The sequence below is a fragment of the Schistocerca gregaria genome, chromosome 1, assembly GCF_023897955.1.
Source record: "Schistocerca gregaria isolate iqSchGreg1 chromosome 1, iqSchGreg1.2, whole genome shotgun sequence".
Classification (NCBI taxonomy): domain Eukaryota; kingdom Metazoa; phylum Arthropoda; class Insecta; order Orthoptera; family Acrididae; genus Schistocerca; species Schistocerca gregaria.
In genome coordinates, this window is record NC_064920.1 from 599,805,643 (window position 1) to 599,825,756 (window position 20,114).

Here is a 20,114-nt window from a genome sequence, read left to right on the forward strand (position 1 = left end):
CAAAAAACTTGATTTGCTAGAACAATTAGAAATACTGTCACATAGAAAAATTCTAAAATTGTGTTAAATTAATAACAGTGTTTAACAGCCACAGCATTTTCAGGAATTTCAAAAGTTTTATTTTTTTCCTAAGGGAATAAATATTTAATAGTTGTAACAATTTCACAACATAAGCACATTTAATATCCACACAAATAATTGTCTTGCAAAGGATACCTGTGCATAATAATGTAACATCTTTGTATCATATTAGAAATAAAAACAAATGCTTATATGACAAATTGTAACATCTTTACATTTGGTTATTCATTGACTTGTTTGCATTTTGTTTACTAGTGTGTGTCTATATAAGTGTGTGTGTGTGTGTGTGTGTGTGTGTGTGTGTGTGTGTGTGTGTGTGCACGAGTATATACCTATCCTTTTTCCCCCCTAAGGTAAGTCTTTCCGCTCCCGGGATTGTAATGACTCCTTACCCTCTCCCTTAAAACCCACACCCTTTCGTCTTTCCCTTTCCTTCCCTCTTTCCTGAAGAAGCAACCGTTGGTTGCGAAAGCTAGAAATTTTGTGTGTGTGTTTGTGTGTTATTTTATTGTGCCTGTCTACCGGCGCTTTCCCACTTGGTAAGTCTTGGATTCTTTGTTTTTAATACATTTTTCCCATGTGGAAGTTTCTTTATATATACGGAGTATATAAAGACAAAGCTGAAGGCGACATATAAGCAGATTTACCAAAGTCTTTATTAGCAAGTTCGGCCATATGATAGGTGCGAAATTAAATAATGTCTCTGTCAACGAAACTTTCGAGTCCACCAACATTGGGTACTCCAGAACCTTCACGGACAATAGCTACAGTAAACCATCCGTTACCATGATCAAACGAATCATTAATATCTAAACTAAAATTAAGTCGGCATCCGCCAGAGTGGTAGGTCCCCCGCTGGCCCGGTGCCAAGATTGCGTAAGATGTTTGGCGGATTGCATTAACCGCCTTTGAAGGCGCAACATGCTGTTACATCCTTGAGCCCCCAGTTCTAGATGTACCCTTGTCCGGTTAATGGCTGACGCTACAGATCATTTTAAAAATATAAGTTTATTTATGAAAATATACAGTACAGTCACCAACGAAGGTCCGTCCAGCAAGGCTTGAGCAGTGACAGACTTGACTGGTATACGATTCTTCTTGTCTCCAGATGTTGTAGCAAACTCAATGTTCTCGATGGTTTTGTAGATTGTCTGTTTAGAACGGCGACGGTATCTCCTGTACGGCAGGCAGTTTTAAACAGACAGTCTACAAAACCATCGAGAACATTGAGTTTGCTACAACATCTGAAGACAAGAAGAATCGTATACCAGTCAAGTCTGTCGCTGCTGAAGCCTTGCTGGACGGAGCTTCTGTTTTCTGCGGATGCCGACGTAATTTTAGTTTAGACATTAATATTCGTTTGATCATGGTAACGGATGGTTTACTGTAGCCGTTGTCCGTGGAGGCTCTGGAGTACCCAATGTTGCTGGACTTGAAAGTTTCGTTGATAGAGACATTATCACCTTTCGCACCTATCATATGGCTGAACTTGCTAATAAAGACTTTGGTAAATCTGCTTATATGTCGCCCTCTGCTTTGTCTTTATATACTCGTAATAATCGCCCAGTGGTATATATATATATACCTTCTCATGCCCTTCTTAAAAACTGCCACTGGAAACAGAAAGTTATTTTTACATCTTGTCTTAGTTTTATAAAAATTGTAGTTATAGTGCGCCTCCTTATAATATTCCTGTTAATCCCAACAGGAAAAGTATTAACGTAAAATATATATATCAAACAGTGGAAACTCCAGATAAGAATATCAACAATGTAGAAGACAGAACGCTACTAACCACAAGAAGATACATCAAGTTGCAGACAGGCACAATGAAAAGACAGTCACATAAAACTTTCGGCCACAGCTTTCATCAGTGAAACACACACACACACACACACACACACACACACACACACACAAGCAAGCAAGCACACCGCATGCACACATGACTACAGCATCTCAGGCCAGAATTCCAGAAAAATATTTACACTGATCAAGTACCTAAAGACAAGCACACGGGGCTTAAAATGCATTGTGTACTAAAAGAAATAATTCTAAGTACTGCATGCAGAGAAATCTACTCAGAAGTGATATGTGACATATTGCATTTACTCTCTTAATGCTACAGTCTACTCAATTTCCATAATATTTGTTGATTCCAAAGGAAGAACACACACACACACACACACACACACACCACACCACACCACACCACACACACACACACACTTTTCTAAATCAACTAGTACTCTGAATCAAAAGTAACTTGAGAACTATAATCTATGAGCTTGCATTGGAATTCCTTGTCAGTCAATTCTTTATTCCTACTGCAATTCAAAAGCAACAAAAGTGCTTATGTTGTTAGAGAACAGTTTTTCATGGTGTAGTACTAGTGCTCATCTGGTTTCTTACCTTGAAATGTTTAATGCAGTGTATGAGCAGCTTACTTCAGACTGCCACTCACTTGACTGATTTAAATTTGATTTTAATTGGGGGAGGAGGAGGGCAAATTGAGAATGGGAGAAGATTGGCATGATAGAAGGTGTGTGTAGTGCTGCAGTGGGAGCAGAGAAGGGAATAGGTACTAGATAGGTGGAAGACACAGACTAGCAAAGATTGAGATCTGGTTGGGCTATGTAATCGAAGGATATGTTGTAGAGATGGCCACAGTTTGATGATAACTGACTGACTGACGGCTTGTTAGTTGGTCATGTCCATGTATAAAATTGCTCAGTGGCTGGAGCTCACTTTGTAAGTCACATGGCATACTTCACACATGGTCATGCCTTTGATGGGATATGAGACACGTCACAGCACTGGAGTGGGTAGTGGTAGGATTTATGGGGAAGGTCTTGCATCTAGGTCTATTGCAAGGATATGAGCCACAAGACAAGGGGTTCGGAGCAGGGGAGAAGTAGGTATGGACTAGGATATTGTGTAGGTTGGGTGGGCAGCAGAATACAACTTTGGGAGGGGTGGGGAGGACATTTCTCATTGCAGGGCACAATGAGAGGTAGTTGAAACCATGGTATAGAATGTGACTCAGTTGCTCCAGACTTAGATGGTTCTGAGTCATGAGAGTAGTGCTCCTTTGTGGCCAGACAGTGGGTATATGGAGAATTATAGGTGAATGATGAGACAAGACATGGGAGATCTCTTTCTGGACAGGGGTGGGGCAGTAATTTCAGTCTGCAAAGTCCCAAATGAGAAACTTGTCATATTCGAAGAGGGGCTGCTTGTCACTCCAGGTGACTACAGGTGGCCATATGTATGATACAACTTTGTGCAAAATGGGTGGCAGCTGTCAAAATGGAAGTATTGTTGGTAGGTTTGGTGTGAAGGCCTAATGTAACCATCCTTGAGGTAGAGGTCGACATTGAGGAAGGTGGCTTGTTGGATTGAGGACCATCCAGTGAAGCAAGTGGTAGAGAATGTGGAGGAATGTGAAGAGTGTGTCTTCACCCTCAGTCCAGATCACAAAGATGACATCACTAAATCTGAACCAGGGGAGGGTTTGTGATTCTGAGTGATTGGGAGGGATTACTGCAGATGGCCAGTGAGTAGGTTGGCATAAGGTGGTGCTATGTAGATGCCTATCACTGTAACACATATTTGTTTATAGGTGATGCTTTCAAAGGAAAAGTACTTGCGGGTGATGGTATAGCTGCTCACGGTGACCAGGAAAGTTGTGGTTTAGGTTAAAGGTATGGAGTCAGTTGGGTGTTGGGAAAGGTAGTGTTCAGTAACGGTGACACCATGGTCTTCAGGGAAGTTAGTGTAGAGGGAGGTGTCATCAACATTGATGAGCTGTGTGATGAGTGGTAAAGGAACGGTGAAGAGTCAGTGGAGGAAATGGTTGGTGGCTTTTATAATAGGGTGGCAGGTTACATGAAATGGCCTGAAGGTAGGTGTTCATTCATGAGAGCAGAGATTCTCTCTTTGGGGACGCATTAACCAACCAGAATGGGACATTCTGGGTGTTCATTTTAATAGCTTTAAAAAGCACATAGTGGTAGGGGTGCCAGGAGAGGTGGGAGCGAAGAGGGAGAGAGAGAGACAGAGACAGAGACTCAGGTGAGAGGTTTCAGGATGGACCTTAGGATTTGAGGAGGAACTCTGTCAGATGTGTTCAATTAGAAACCGTGCCACAGTGACCTCTTTCCATAAATCGAGCATGGCATCCATTACCTCCTCAAATCCTTAGGTAGCATAATGCCAAAGAATAGTTATTCATCATGAAGTGTGATGGGAAGTGAAAATATGGATTTGCCTTTATTAACAACATTTTTGTGAATTGTTAAAGTTTTTAATGATATAATAATCTGTCATCATTTCATTATTTTATGGAAGTTTCATTTGATATGATGCATAGTTGCACATACTGTACAGTCTCTGACACAACTCTTCTAACACATGGACTCAACATAGTAATACAATAGTTTTCTTTGTTCTGTTATAACATTTTCTGTTTATAAGCAGATGAAATTAAATGAAATGATCATATGGCATTGTTGGCCAGGAGGCAAGCAGATAATTCCCATTATTAAGGATGTTTTTGAAGTTTTATGATTTTTTTAGGTTTGATGTTTGTGTCACACTGTTAATATCATGCTCAAAATGTCTTAAAAAACATGAAAAACACACTTGATAATTGGACTTATTTCCAAAGTGCCAAAAGTGGATATTGGAAAATAATACCTGGCAGCAGCAAATGTTGTTTTACAACAAACATAACCTCCACACAGGGTTTCACAGACATTTCTAAGGGCTAAAATGGAGTTATACAATTTGCATCTGCCTTTAAGTAGTTAGTATCTCCCTATGTGTTGCTTACTTAGTGTGGTTATTATAGTAAAATGCAGAATTGTTTCAATACAATAAGCACAATTAAAAATTGTGCTGCAATTTTTAAAAATTTATTGCTGTGTAAATTGTTGTAACATACCTCTTAATTCAGGAACACTGTGAGAATGACTTAAATTTCCGAATTTCATTATTTCATGATGTATAACCTTGTTTTTTTCACCACATTTTGTCTTATGGCTTTGGAGTTGGACTGCAATGAATCCATTACGTTCCAGAATCAGGAAGACTGGACTGCGCACTGTGCCACCGTAGTTTTTGTAATAAATTCAACTTGACAGTCCATGTGAAGAATGCACATGGAGCAGATCGTGGACCATTTCTTTGCACAGTATGTGGTCGCCGTGTCAAGAATAGAAATACACTTCGTGTCCATATGCACATATATCATCGATATAATACTGTTTCCAATTAAAGAGCACAATGTAAATTTTGTAAAGATTAATACACATGGGAAATTCACAGTACCTGACATTGTTAGTGTGTCTTATCAACTTTCTAGTCAAGTAGGATTGGTTTTCATAAAGATGTTGTTAATAATTTAGTAAGACAGATGACACCATAACCTGTCGATATTTAAATCACTCAGGATGATAGCTAAAATATAGATCGTGAAGAGATATCCTTATACGGAGTTCTGTCAAATCAACTCATTAATATATACTTTTGGATATTTATTTAACATGTATGTGGATTTTGCAAAAGGTACATTTGCTTTAGAGTTTTGGCATCATATAGTAAATGATATATTTGATATGAGTTATTGTATTCACGTATCTGCTTAGTGCTGTAAATGCAAAGTATGATGTGTCACAGATAGGTAAAAATGTGAATTGAACATGTGCAACTTGAACATTTTATGAAACAGTTTCAACGGACTTTTTTGCATTGTCATTAATATTAATTTTATTGGAAGTTACATACTCTTAGTGGCAATGATTTCTAAGGGCACAGTTACTGTTGTGATAGCAATTTCTCACAAATTGACTCAGAAATTTTAAAATGGTAGTTGTTGATGCAATAAACTTCTCAGTATTACCTTAACTTTTCGTCTCTATTTATTTTCACTTTGTATTTATCAAAGTTTATTTTATTATTTAACTTTCTTGTCATATGCCCTTACCTACAGCAGTCATCATTTTAACCTAAGAGAGGGAAGCTATGTGTGCCATCGTTTTTTCCTTTGAATTGTGCAAACTTATTTTAACTGTTTGTATTTCATATTTACTGCGGTGGAATTTGAGGTCCAGCCCAACATTTACCTAATTGGGCATGGAAAACAGGTCAAGCACACTAAGGCTGGCTGGTGTGAGAGCCCGCAATTGTTAATACACCACATGGATTCAGTCCGGGTCTGGCTCACCTGGCAAGCTATTGAGCTATACATTATGCTGTACATGGTGCAGCACTTAAATCCAGACAAACGAAACATTTTTTTAGAAACAAATTTATTAAAACAAAATACAAATGAAACTGAAAATCTGTTCACATATAAGTAATAGTATCTTTCAAGAGTAACATTACTCACTGTAACCCCCTTCAGCCACAGTGACTACCTCCAATCTTGGCCTGAAACGATTGCATGGACTCCTTAAAATAGTGCTGTTCATACTCATGAATGCTGCTTTGATAGCAGTGTGTAGATATGTGACATTGGGGTGCCTCATCTTATTGGTAACTCTTTCGACTGTGCACCAAACATAGTAGTCAACAGTGTTCAAATTTGGGGTATTCGGGAGCCTGAACTCCTTTGACCAGAACATGTCAGTGTTATCTGAGAGCCAGTTTCGGTCTAAATGGCTCATATGAGGTCCTCCTCTGCCATCCGACACATTGCTTGCTCACTGACGTTTGATACTGAAGCCAATTTCCTCACCATTTGCTCCAGGCCCTCCGAAATCAGTGCCTGAGACATTTCAATGTCTGCCACTGTTTCTGAAACGTGTTTCCTTGAATGAGTTTTACTCACTGGGTTAGCAGAACCTCCCCCAGACTTCTCCGAACCATGATGCTTGACCACAAGATCATAAACAGTTAATCTCGGGTATCTGAAAAATCGAACTATTTCAGTGGGTGAACGCCGCACATGAAGACTTTCAATAATTGTGGTTCTTCGGTTGTACTTCACACTTGTCCATAAAATCTCAGCCATTTTGAGGTTCTGACTGTGTACTACACACGTATGGCTTTCAAGAATGCCAATCACAACCTCTGGTGGAACTACAACATGGTGGGAAATTCAAGTTGAAGTTTGGCCAGATTTAAGTGCTGCACCCTGTGTGAGCAAGTCTTTCTATTAGTTTTCACTATTTCATAATATCCAATTTTGTAATACTTAATTTCTCTGTCTTACCTGCAGTAACTAGTGTCAACATATGTTAAAGATAACAAACATACAATCAAAAAATTGTGGTCTTTGTGAGAAATGGGGGTATTTATGTATATAATTGGAACCACCTGTGGGAATGGTCATAAGAAAAAAACATAAAAAATAAAATGTGCAACAACAAACTTATTGATTAGCATTTCTCCATTTTAACTATTTTTACGTTGTGAGATTTTCAGTAGCAAAATCAGGTTTCTTTTTTAGATACTTCAAAAGCCTCAATATTATGATTATTGCAGGTACTATATTGGTTAGACCATATGATAAATTCTAGTGCTCTGACTGGCTACACAACATATTAGCTTGTGCGGTTTGCCACTGGGAATAGATTGAGACTGTTGATTTTAGTAGAACTCTTCACAATTTACAATAAGGCTGATCGTCATTTGCCAAGATTTGTAACTTGACTGCATACAACATTGGTTGAGAATCAGTGTAATTGAAGCGAATCATTAACAGGTATGAAGTGATCTAAAAAGTCGGTGTGCTTACTTCAAAAGCCTCAATATTATGATTATTGCAGGTACTATATTGGTTAGACCATATGATAAATTCTAGTGCTCTGACTGGCTACACAACATATTAGCTTGTGCGGTTTGCCACTGGGAATAGATTGAGACTGTTGATTTTAGTAGAACTCTTCACAATTTACAATAGGGCTGATTGTCATTTGCCAAGATTTGTAACTCAGCTGCATACAACATTGGTTGAGAATCAGTGTAATTGAAGCGAATCATTAACAGGTATGAAGTGATCTAAAAAGTTGGTGTGCTTATTAGAGGCTTTGGTTCTTCAAGCACCCCCCTTTCCACCACCAACACCATCACAGTCACAGAGTGTGTGCGTGTGTGTGTGTGTGTGTGTGTGAGAGAGAGAGAGAGAGAGAGAGAGAGAGAGAACAAGTGTTGTGAATGAGATTGTTAAATGTTACTAAAAAGGAACAGATTATATGTGGCAAGTTTGAACTTTGTACCTGACTGGGATTAGAACAGAGGTACCTGTTGGCAGTCCACACCACTAATCAACACCATTCAGGCTTCTCTCGTGGATAAGCTCAAAGCTCCATCATGTCACAGTTTTACCTTTGATCTCTGCAGAGGCTCTCCCATGGTGCCATAAGACAAACACCTCTGAGAGAACTGATATAGCTATGAGTTTTGATGTATCTGTATCCTCCCTGTTATATCCTTTCTCTCACCAGCTAATAGTCACGCAACACTGTGGGAGAGCCACAGCAGAGATTGAAAGGAAATGGTAACAGCCTGTAAGAAGTTAAAGCTTTGAATCAACCAATGAGGCATGCTCAGCATAATAGGCTACTTACTGCCCACAAAAGGCAGGGATCCAAGTTTGAATCCCATTGTGGCACACAGTTTTGACCCGTCACATATAATCAATGCAGTATTATAGAGAGACTTAATTCTCATGGCTTTGACTTCAGTGTGTTGGAGTCTGCCTGTATCCTCAAACATAATAAATTATTTCACAATTAATTATCAGATTGTTATGTTAATCAGTGTAAGTGAGGCAGATTGTATTTGTTTCCAATAAATTGCTTTTACTGAACTAATTTTACCACAAGAAGTCAGTGAATAATGGAGTATAGTTTGATATCAAGCCTATATAAACAGTGATACAATTATTTCACTGTTACCTATGGAAGTGTCGCTTTCAAAATCAGAAAATTTATTTCATCCTTTATTTTCCTTTCCAGATATGGGTTCCAGTATTCAACCAGAGAAATTTCCTTGCACAAAATGTGAAAAAATATTTAATAAGAAATCATCTCTGGCATCACATGTGGCAAATATCCATGGCAAGGCTTGTGGCCCATTTCATTGCCAGTTTTGTGGAGGTGTTTTTAAAAATAAGAACAGTTTGAACGCCCACATGTATGACAAGCACAGATCTGCTAGACAGCCCCGTCCTTCTCTGAAGGAATGTGTTCAGCAGAATAATGGACTGTTAAGTTCCCCGTATACAGACAACACATCAGGTCATTTTTAGTCCAGTCTGAGATGGTGCTGTAAGTTCTGTGTACTTTTTTGACTCATCTGTGTATGTTACACTTGTGTAACAAAGATGAATTACACGTTTATCTGGAGTCTTCAAGTAATAGATGGATTGTAAGAACATGACAAATGTCTCAGGTCTGTGGGAGATATTAGATTTTTCTGATAGTAATAATAGCAATGACATGGCTAGGCAGTATTACTGAAAATTTTAAGCATTAAAAAAAATAAACATTTAGACATTTCTACATTATTTTTAGTATGTCATATTTGCAGAGTGTATAGGTGTACAGCAGTACAAGATTTGATTTTATATATTTTTACACACACACACACACACACACACACACACACACACACACACACACACCAGATAAAGTACTACATGATTTGCTGTACAGAAGTTAAGTATGCTCTTGCTGTACTCATTAAGAAGGAGAGTTCTCCTATTTGTATAGCTTTATATTGAATGATTGAAACTTTATATATATATATATATATATTTTGCAGAAGCAGAGTTCTCCATAATGACAATGCCACTCTTTATAGATATTTTTATAGCAGTTCCTGAATATAAAAATGGTGGGAGCCAGTTTTACTCCACTGATTTATTTTTCTTTTCCCCCTCTCTCCATAATACAAATTGTGTAGTAAAATTACGTTGAAAGCCCCACTTAGAACCTGAACTAGTAAATTTTTCTATTAAGTAATAAGATTATCTCAGATTTCTGTAAAAGGTATGTTCAGTAAGACTACAGTAACTAATGCCATAAAAAATTAGTGATAAACAAATTCATTACAGTCAGTGCTTTAAAGTCGGATTTAACACTTTCACCTTATTATTCTAAAGATTAAACTGTCACCATCTGATGTAATGTTTTGTGGCTGTTTGAAATCTTTCTGCACAAGAAATGTAACCACTGTAAAACATATCATACTGGGAATTATCACGCAGAATTTTCTTTGCCTATTAACTTTATTTTCATTCAGTGAATGTGACCTCACATCAGTTTCGAAAAGACACACAGATGTAGTGATCAGAATATATTGAACCTTTAGGGACTTGTGTGGTAATATTATTCCATTTTTTGCAGAACATTGTGAACACCACTATGTTATTTGCATGTTCTGGTTGTGAGCTATATTCTGACTGAACGCCTTTTTCAGCAGACTTTTTGTCGGTTTACTTGCCATCATTTATGAGTTGAAACAGCATACAAACAATTTCAAAATTGTGCATATTTGTTTTCTTTGGCAAACCTCTTCATTTAGGATTCACCATTTATTAAGACACCCCTGAAATATATAAATGATTATTCAGAATGTTTTTTATTTCTCTGATGGTAATCAGTAGTTTAAGTACATGTTTTTACCTGTGGCATTGATTACAACCTTAGTAAGTGTGATGGCATGGGCTTTCTCATAACCTTGCAAATGGCAGATCCCATTTTAATTGTTTTATTCAGTAGCTGAAGTGCAGTGTAGAAGATGTAGAGTCAGCATAAGCTCTAGTGATATCTTCCATATTTTTTAAGCAGTCCTGTTTAAAAAAAAAAAAAAAAAAAAAAAAGCATGAATTGCTGTTGTATCATGTATCTTAGAGATAGCTGAAGCCAAAATCATATGGTTAATGCCAAAAAGATGTTTTCCAACCAAAACTAAACGATACCAGTAACATAACACTATGTCAGTAAACTGTGAGCTTAGCATTGCCCAGTACCTTTCCAGACACTTCTAAGACATGTGATCCTAAAACGTTGAAACGGTGTTAGTTTTCAAACATTATCATTTATCTTTTGAATAATGTTCATTCATGACTCTTACATTTGACTGTGTGACCCTTCGACTTATTTTTTTCCTGTAGTGAGGAAATTCTTGAAATATTTTGCAAAACTTTGTTGTGATTACATCCTGAACTTGCTGTAGTGCTTTAAATGAGAAACCACAACTGTTGGGCTTTTGATCTGATGAATAAAGTTGGAGGTAGTAAAGAGCTTTAAGCTACTGTCAAAAAGTTCTTTACAGTTGTGTCATTCACCAACTTGAAAACGCACATATTCTTTGAGTTATAACTAGTCTGCTGTCACTAGGCAAAATCTCTTCCATCACTGATGCAGAATAAAGTTCTTCATTTACTGTCGTCTCTTTAGTTAGAATCATTTAATCGTTGTCACTCTAAAACAAGAACTTATCATAATTGTCAGTACTTCTTCACTCATATTTTTTAGATTGTTATATTGGAGGCTTGGAAGGGCTGTACCTCACTGCCATTTCACGTTTATCATTTTGTCACTTCACCACAGGCAAAGTATCGTGAATCGTCTTAATTTCATTCACCACAAACGATATTTTTGGCAAGCCTGCAACTGTATCATCCATGACTTCAGTAATGTAATACTGCACCAGCCAGGTATTTTTTCACACATAGCATGATGCGTTTGGAGAAATTATTTTCGTTGCCTAATGCAAATATTTACATTAGTATTCTGTGTATTGTTCACATGTGTGTTGTTCTGCACATAGAAAAGTTTCAAAATATAGTTTTTCTGAATTTCCGACTGCAGTGTAATATATATATATATATATATATATATATATATATATATATATATATATATATGCTTGTGTCTGTGTGTGTATGTGCGGATGGATATGTGTGTGTACGCAAGTGTATACCTGTTCTTTTTTCCCCTTAAGGTAAGTCTTTCCACTCCCGGGATTGGAATGATTCCTTACCCTCTCCCTTAAAACCCACATCCTTTCGCCTTTCCCTCTCCTCTCTCCTTCCCTCTTTCCTGAGGAAGCAACTGTTGGTTGCGAAGGCTTGAATTGTGTGTATGTTTGTGTATCTATCGACCTGCCAGCGCTTTTGTTTGGTAAGTCACACACACACACACACACACACACACACACACACACACACACACACACACACATATATATATATATATATATATATATATATATATATATATATATTAAAAACAAAGATTCCAAGACTTACCAAGCGGGAAAGCGCCGGCAGACAGGCACATGAACAAAACACACAAACACACACACAGAATTACGAGCTTTCACAACTGGCAGTTGCTTCGTCAGGAAAGAGGGAAGGAGAGGGAAAAATGAAAGGATGTGGGTTTTAAGGGAGAGGGTAAGGAGTCATTCCAATCCCGGGAGCGGAAAGACTTCCTTTAGGGGAAAAAAGATTCCAAGACTTACCAAGCGGGAAAGCGCCGGTAAGCTTGGTAAGTCTTGGAATCTTTGTTTTTATATATTTTTCCCATGTGGAAGTTTCTTTATATATAAACGGAGAGGTATAACAATACACATGCAACACTGAATACTTACGTAAATATTTGCACTTGGCAATGAGAGTAAATTCTCAAAACACAGTTATGCTAAGCATGAAAAAATATGTTATTGTTTTAGTATCTCATTATTTAAATCGGTCATGACTCACCTATGGATTACAGTCTCTTTCAAGAAAATCACCTTTTTGCACTGAAAGAATGTTTTCGAAAATGATAGACTTGTTGATCAGTATATCGTAGTTTCTTTTCCCTAGCAGGCTGAAGGGGTCTATATTATGTATTGTATTTAATTTGGCTTGTATCAGTGCCATGCAGTTATTTCCTCAGCATACTTTTCATTGTTTGTATCGCTCTTAAGTGTCCAGCCAGGTGCATTGTTTCGTAAATGACTGCACTCAGCTTGACACTTGAGAGCAATACAAACAGTTTATTCATCTGGAAAACTTAAGATCATACATTTTTCATTCTGCATGACCACATATGCATACCATTAAGCATTTCGCAGTGTTAAATTAGTAGTTGTGTCTTGTTCTCAGTGAATTGAAGATGAACCCAGGGGTTTATCAGTTATGCAATGGTTCTAAGTTTATCACGTATAGATGTCACCATGAGTTTTTCTTTTACTTTCTGAACAAACTGAAGCAACACAGTTGATGGATCCATGTTCTCTATTAATTTATTCCTTTTTTCCTGGAACTTTGTTTTCTTAGCTTGTTTAACTATATCGTGAGAACGCTGATTGATGAACGAGATCTTTCAAATACATACTCCTCTTGTAATTACAGATTTACAAATTCAGGACTGTATTTTCAAGGTGGTTGCTGCTAGTGAAATTGTTCTTTTAACCTAAAGTCATATATGGTCATACTCAGGCTGATGCTCCATCCATGCCAGGAGCAGAGTCAGGACAGAATATGCCTCACTAGTTGATGGTCCTACATCTGGTTCAGTGACAAAGTCACCCTCCTGGCCATCACTTTCTTCTTTCACACTTTCAAACAGTGGAAAATCCAGGATTGAATATAACAATATTGTGAAAAGGAAATTTGCTGCTCACCATATAGCGGAGATGCTGAGTCGCAGATAGGCACAATAAAAAGACTCTCACAAATAATAGCTTTCGACCAAGAATGTCTTTGTCAGAATTAGACAGCAAACACACACACATACACACTCACACAAACGCAGCTCAGATACACGACTGCAGTCTCGGGCAACTGAGGCCACACTGCGAGCAGCAGCACCGGTACATGATGGAAGTGGTGATGGACTGGGGGTGAGGAGGAGGCTGGGTGGGGAGGGGAAAGGATAGTAGGGTAGGTATGGCAGACAGTGACCTGCTGTTGGGGAGCTTCCCAATGTCACTGTCTGCCATGCCTACCCTACTGTCCCTCCCCCTCCCGACCCCAGCCTCCTCCTTATTCCCCACCCAGTTGCTCCTTCCATCATGCACCGGTGCTGCTGCTCACGGTCTCAGTTGCCTGAGACTGCATGTGTGTATTATCTAATTTTGATGAAAGCCTTACTGGCTGAAAGCTATTATTTGTGACAGTCTTTTTGTTGTGCCCATCTGTGACTCAGTGTCTCCACTATATGGTGAGTAGAAACTTTCATTTTCACAATACTGTTAATCACAATACTGTTACATTCTATCACACTTTGAATGATTTCATGACTGAGAATGTCTAAAGAATTACAAACAAGCCACTCACCAGTATCCTCTGTACTGCATTTGAGACATCCAGGGGATCTTTCTTATGTCCCCAAGTAATACTTTGTCCTCTGCCACTTCTTGCTCTTACTCGTCCTTTTCACATTTCTTCTTCTCATCTTCATCTTTCTATACATCATCCTTGACTGAAATGCCTTTCAGTTTATTCCAAGATCTTTTAATGTGACTAATTCTGCGCTTCAAGTGCTATGCAACAGCAATCCCTTAGATTCAGTTTTTGGTGATGAGTCATAATTCTTCTTGATTTCCATGTTCTGTCAGAAGTTCCTTCAACAGTTATCTTTGTAATGTCGCTTTCCTGTACTCCATTGGCTACAACAAAGTTGTTATGCTTGGCAGCAGGAAGAGTGATTTGAAATGTCCATCTTCTTTGTCAATAAGCCTTTCTGTTTGGTGGGTGGGTGCATTGTCCCGAATTAACATCACATTACTGCCTTCTTAGCCCTATGTGTGTGGGTGTTTTTTGAAAGCCTGGGGTTTTTGATTTTCTCATCAATGGAAAGGGTATTTTTTATGTTCCCCAAAGAGTTAGCATAATTCAACAGGGTAACATGGTCTTTACTAACCTTATACCCAAGAACATTAGTTTTTGTTTTAGAAGGTAAAGTTCTTTCCAGCAGTGTCTTCCAAATAATTCTTCTTCAATTTTGAATTTTTCAATAAAATTTTTTTACTGTCTCTGGGCCAACGTATAGTTTTTACCACTTAAATCCAACTCACGAATAAAGTTTCTTGCCTTGTAATTCCAGAGTTAGCCATTCACTGCTTTAAATGGGGGGGGGGGGGGGGGGGGGGGGGGAAGCTGCTGCTCTTCCTGACTAAAAATTTTGCTTCTTCATGAACAGTTAGTCTTAAAAGAGGGTTTCCCAATGCTTGCTGCTGCAAAAACCACTTGAATGTAACCTGTTCACACTCTTTGTTTTCTGATGTTTTCATTGCTTTTCTTGATGAACTCCCATTGTCATGCTCAAGGAAGACACAAAAGTTTAAAAGAGGACTTTTTTATGTCTGAAGCTGTTGATGTTTCCACACTAAATATCTCAGCTAACTGCTAACTATTCATGCTTTTGTATAATTGTTCAAGGGCTTTTATTTTCTCTGCCTTAGATAAGACAACATGTTTCCTTTTAGAAGACATATGCTGCATAGTACATTAAAACACACAAGACAAAACAAGACACAGAAGATGAAATTTATAGTGACAAATCAATGCATACTCTATGTAGGCTGCACTGAATGACGGGGGTACTAGAAACACAACAATGCACGTACTGTGTTCACTGTAAGATTTTGTCTTTTAATACATTTGCTGTGGATTGGTTTTAAACTGATTTTGTTTTTATAGTAACTATCAGACAAAACCAACAATTTTAGTCATATATTACAATTTTCTTTTTTCTCTAATCTGGATAATTGGTGGCCTGGATAGCTGTGGATCAGATAATTGGAGTTCTCCTGTATATATACATATTTGGCACAGTTCAAATACTGACGGAAAGAAAGAAAAGTGTCAGTTTTGTAGAATCACAATAAATTTAGAGGTTATTGTTGCAACATAATCTCATTCAGTAGGCTTTACCTAATTGAAATTCTTTATTCCAAACGGTTGATCAGTGCCTTAGCATAGGTAAAAGAATGTATTCGTAATTTTCAGTGAGAATGTTGCACTGTTACATCCCTCTATCTTGTAAAAATAAGAAAATGTGTATGATAAGTACATATTGTGAATCTGTACTACTTATGTCAACTAAAAGATAACATACACTGCTTCATAGAAGGCATGTAACCTGGAAATGACAGTCCAGTGCCAATAATAGTATATTTCTGTTATAACTTGGTCGTCTGTAAATACATTAGCATTAAAGGAGGCCACTCACCAAATAGCAGAAGCATTGAATTGCCAATAGGTACATAGAGAAGGAAGAAAACATGCTAGCTATTGGGTTTTATCCTTTGATGAGCTAGAATAAAATACACATGTGTATGCCACTACATGGTGCCAGCTACACAGATGGTGCCAATGCTCTTGTGTGGCAGGTGGACTAGTTGTGGTGCAGTAGTGTCAGGCATGGTGGGTGGAGGGAGAGGGAGGCAGAAGGTAGGGAGAAGGACTGGCAGTGGGTAGCTAGTGGTTCAGAGAGAGGCAGTCAGTTTGCTGGCTAGGAATGCAGGAGGGAGGGGTGGGAGGTATATGGGCTGGCACGATGGTAGCAGCTGGTGGGAAACAGTACACGCTGAAGGCAACATGAGAATGTGAATGGGAGGGGGTGACAGGATGGAGGAAGGGGAAGCTGTTGACTGGAGGGTGCAGGGACAGTGGGTTACATGAGATATGAGGCCAGGATGGTTACAGGAGCAGACTATTGTAAGTGTATCCACCATCTCCATAGTTCAGAGAAGCTGGTGGTGGTGGGAGGGAACCAGATGGCTTGGGTTGTGAAGCAGCAATTGAAATTGAGCACATTGTGCTCAGCTGCATGTTACACCTCTGGCTGGTCAACTTTGTTCTCGACAATAGGTTGGCGGTGGCCATTCATTCTGGTGGACATCTGTGGCTGGTAGCCATACCAACATAAAAGGCTGTGCACTGTTTACAGCAGAGTTGGTAGACTATATGACATGACTCCTTTGACAGGTAGCCCAGCCGCTGATGGTGGTAGGATAAGCCTGTGACAGGACTAGTAGGTGCTTGGTGAGTGGATTGGGCAGGTCTTGTACCTAGTTCCGCCTCAGGAATCATGTTGGGTGGGCGACAGAAGACCACTTTAGGAGGGATGCGAAACATATTGGATACGATGTTCCTCATTTCAGGAGAGGGTGGGAGATAAGGCTCTGCTGAAGGATATGTATCAGTTGTTCCAGTCTGGGTAGATGTTGGGTGACGAGGGGGGGGGGGGGGGGGGTGATGATGATGTTTGGTTTGTGGGGCACTCAACTGCGTGGTCATCAGCACCCATTGACAAGGGGGGTGCTCGTTTGTAGCTTGTTCTTGGAGATGATGGGATGAATGGGGCTGTGTGATGACATGGTACGAGAAATCTGTTTGTAGGCTAGGTTTGAGAGTATTGCCTGTCTGTGATGGCATTTGAGAGATCTTCACCACATTGGGTAAGGGAGTTCTCATCACAGAATATATGTCGTCCAAGGGTGCCTTGGCTGTACTGTCAAAATTAGGATAATGTTTTTGGTCACTGGATTTAATGTGAACAGTGTTGTGTGTGGAACAATCAGAGAAATGGAAGTCAATGTCCAGGAGGGTGGCACATTGGGCAGAGGAGGACCAGGTGAAGTGGATGGGAGAAGAGGTGTTGCGGTTTTGAAGGAACATGGATAGACTATCTTGGCCCTGAGTCCAGACCATGAAGTTATCATCAATGAACCTGAGCTACAATGCCTGTCTTCCTGCCTCCCTCACCCTCCAGCCACCACACCTGACACCAACTCCAACACTATTAGTCCACCTACCACAAAGGAGCATTGGGACTGTCATATATATATATATATATATATATATATATATATATATATATACAGATTCCAAAACTTACCAAGCGGGAAAGCGCCAGTAGATAGGCACAATAAAAAAAAAAAAAAAAACACACACACACAATTTTGAGCTTTCCCAACCGGCGGTTGCTTCATCAGGAAAGAGGGAAGGAGAGGGAAAGATGAAAGGATGTGGGTTTTAAGGGAAAGGGTAAGGAGTCATTCCAATCCCGGGAGTGGAAAGACTTACCTTAGGGGGAAAAAAGGATAGGTATACACTCGCGCACACACACACATATCCATCTACACATATACAGACACAAGCAGACATATTTAAAGGCAAAGAGTTTGGACAGAGATGTCAGTCGAGGCGGAAGTGCAGAGGCAAAGATAATGTTGAATGACAGGTGAGGTATGAGTGGCAGCAACTTGAAATTAGTGGAGATTGAGGCCTGGTGGATAACGGGAACAGAGGATATATTGAAGGGCAAGTTCCCATCTCCGGAGTTCGGATAGGTTGGTGTTAGTGGGAAGTATCCAGATAACCCGGACGGGTGGGCAATACACTCCACCAAGAGTGTCTTTCCGCCGTCCACCTAACCTTTGTAACATCTTGGTTCATCCCTATGAAATCCCCAAACCACCTTCCCTACCCTCTGGCTCCTACTCTTGTAACCGCCCCCGGTGTAAAACCTGTCCCATGCACCCTCCCGCCACCACCTACTCCAGTCCTGTAACCCTGAAAGTGTAAATGATCAAAGGCAGAGCCACGTGTGAAAGCACCCACGTGATTTACCAACTGACCTGCCTACACTGTGACACTTTCTATGTGGGAATGACCAGCAACAAACTGTCCATTCGCACAAATGGACACAGGCAGACAGTGTTTGTTGGTAATGAGGATCACCCTGTGGCTAAACATGCCTTGGTGCACGGCCAGCACATCTTGGCACAGTGTTACACCGTCCGGGTTACCTGGATACTTCCCACTAACACCAACCTATCCGAACTTCGGAGATGGGAACTTGCCCTTCAATATATCCTCTCTTCTCGTTATCCACCAGGCCTCAGTCTCCACTAATTTCAAGTTGCTGCCACTCATACCTCAACTGTCATTCAACATCATCTTTGCCTCTGCACTTCCACCTCGACTGACATCTCTGCCCAAACTCTTTGCCTTTAAATATGTCTGCTTGTGTCTGTATATGTGTAGATGGATATGTGTGTGTGCGAGTGTATACCTATCCTTTTTTCCCCCTAAGGTACCTATCCTTTTTTCCCCCTAAGGTAAGTCTTTCCACTCCCGGGATTGGAATGACTCCTTACCCTCTCCCTTAAATCACACATCCTTTCATCTTTCCCTCTCCTTCCCTCTTTCCTGACGAAGCAACCGCCGGTTGCGAAAGCTCGAAACTTTGTGTGTGTGTTTTTTATTGTGCCTATCTACCGGCGCTTTCCCTCTTGGGAAGTCATGGAATCTTTGTTTTTAATATATTTTTCCCATGTGGAATGTTTCTATATATATATATATAAATAAAACAGAAAGAAACTTCCACATGGGAAAAATATATTAAAAATAAAGATTCCAAGACTTACCAAGCGGGAAAGCGCCGGCAGACAGGCACATGAACAAAACACACAAACACACACACAGAATTACGAGCTTTCGCAACTGGCAGTTGCTTCGTCAGGAAGGAAGGAAGGAGAGGGAAAAATGAAAGGGTGTGGGTTTTAAGGGAGAGGGTAAGGAGTCATTCCAATCCCGGGAGCGGAAAGACTTCCCTTAGGGGAAAAAAAGGACAGGTGTACACTCGCACACACACACACACATATCCATCCGCACATACACAGACACAAGCAGACATATTTCAAATATATGTCTGAATGTGTCTGTGTATGTGCGGATGGATATGTGTGTGTGTGTGTGCGAGTGTACACCTGTCCTTTTTTTCCCCTAAGGGAAGTCTTTCCGCTCCCGGGATTGGAATGACTCCTTACCCTCTCCCTTAAAACCCACACCCTTTCATTTTTCCCTCTCCTTCCTTCCTTCCTGACGAAGCAACTGCCAGTTGCGAAAGCTCGTAATTCTGTGTGTGTGTTTGTGTGTTTTGTTCATGTGCCTGTCTGCCGGCGCTTTCCCGCTTGGTAAGTCTTGGAAAATATATATATATATATATATATATATATATATATATATATATATATATATATATATATATATATATATATATATATCTGTGTGT

At 39.5% G+C, this 20,114-nt stretch overlaps 1 protein-coding gene across 15 annotated transcripts in view; it reads left to right on the forward strand.

Annotated features, from left to right (window-relative positions):
* Positions 1 to 20,114, forward strand: part of LOC126358278 (modifier of mdg4-like) — a 342,870-nt gene that overhangs the window by 187,029 nt on the left and 135,727 nt on the right. For 2 of the 15 annotated variants that reach the window (XM_050007534.1, XM_050007533.1), the window contains one exon: positions 9,045 to 11,916. The exons of 11 other annotated variants lie outside the window; for them this stretch is intronic. In XM_050007534.1, the coding sequence (XP_049863491.1) occupies positions 9,045 to 9,337 (293 nt within the window). In that variant the 3' untranslated portion in view covers positions 9,338 to 11,916. Of the gene's footprint in view, positions 1 to 5,162; positions 8,124 to 9,044; positions 11,917 to 20,114 lie in introns of those variants that run through there. 2 more of the 15 variants (XM_050007545.1, XM_050007544.1) reach the window with 1 other exon arrangement.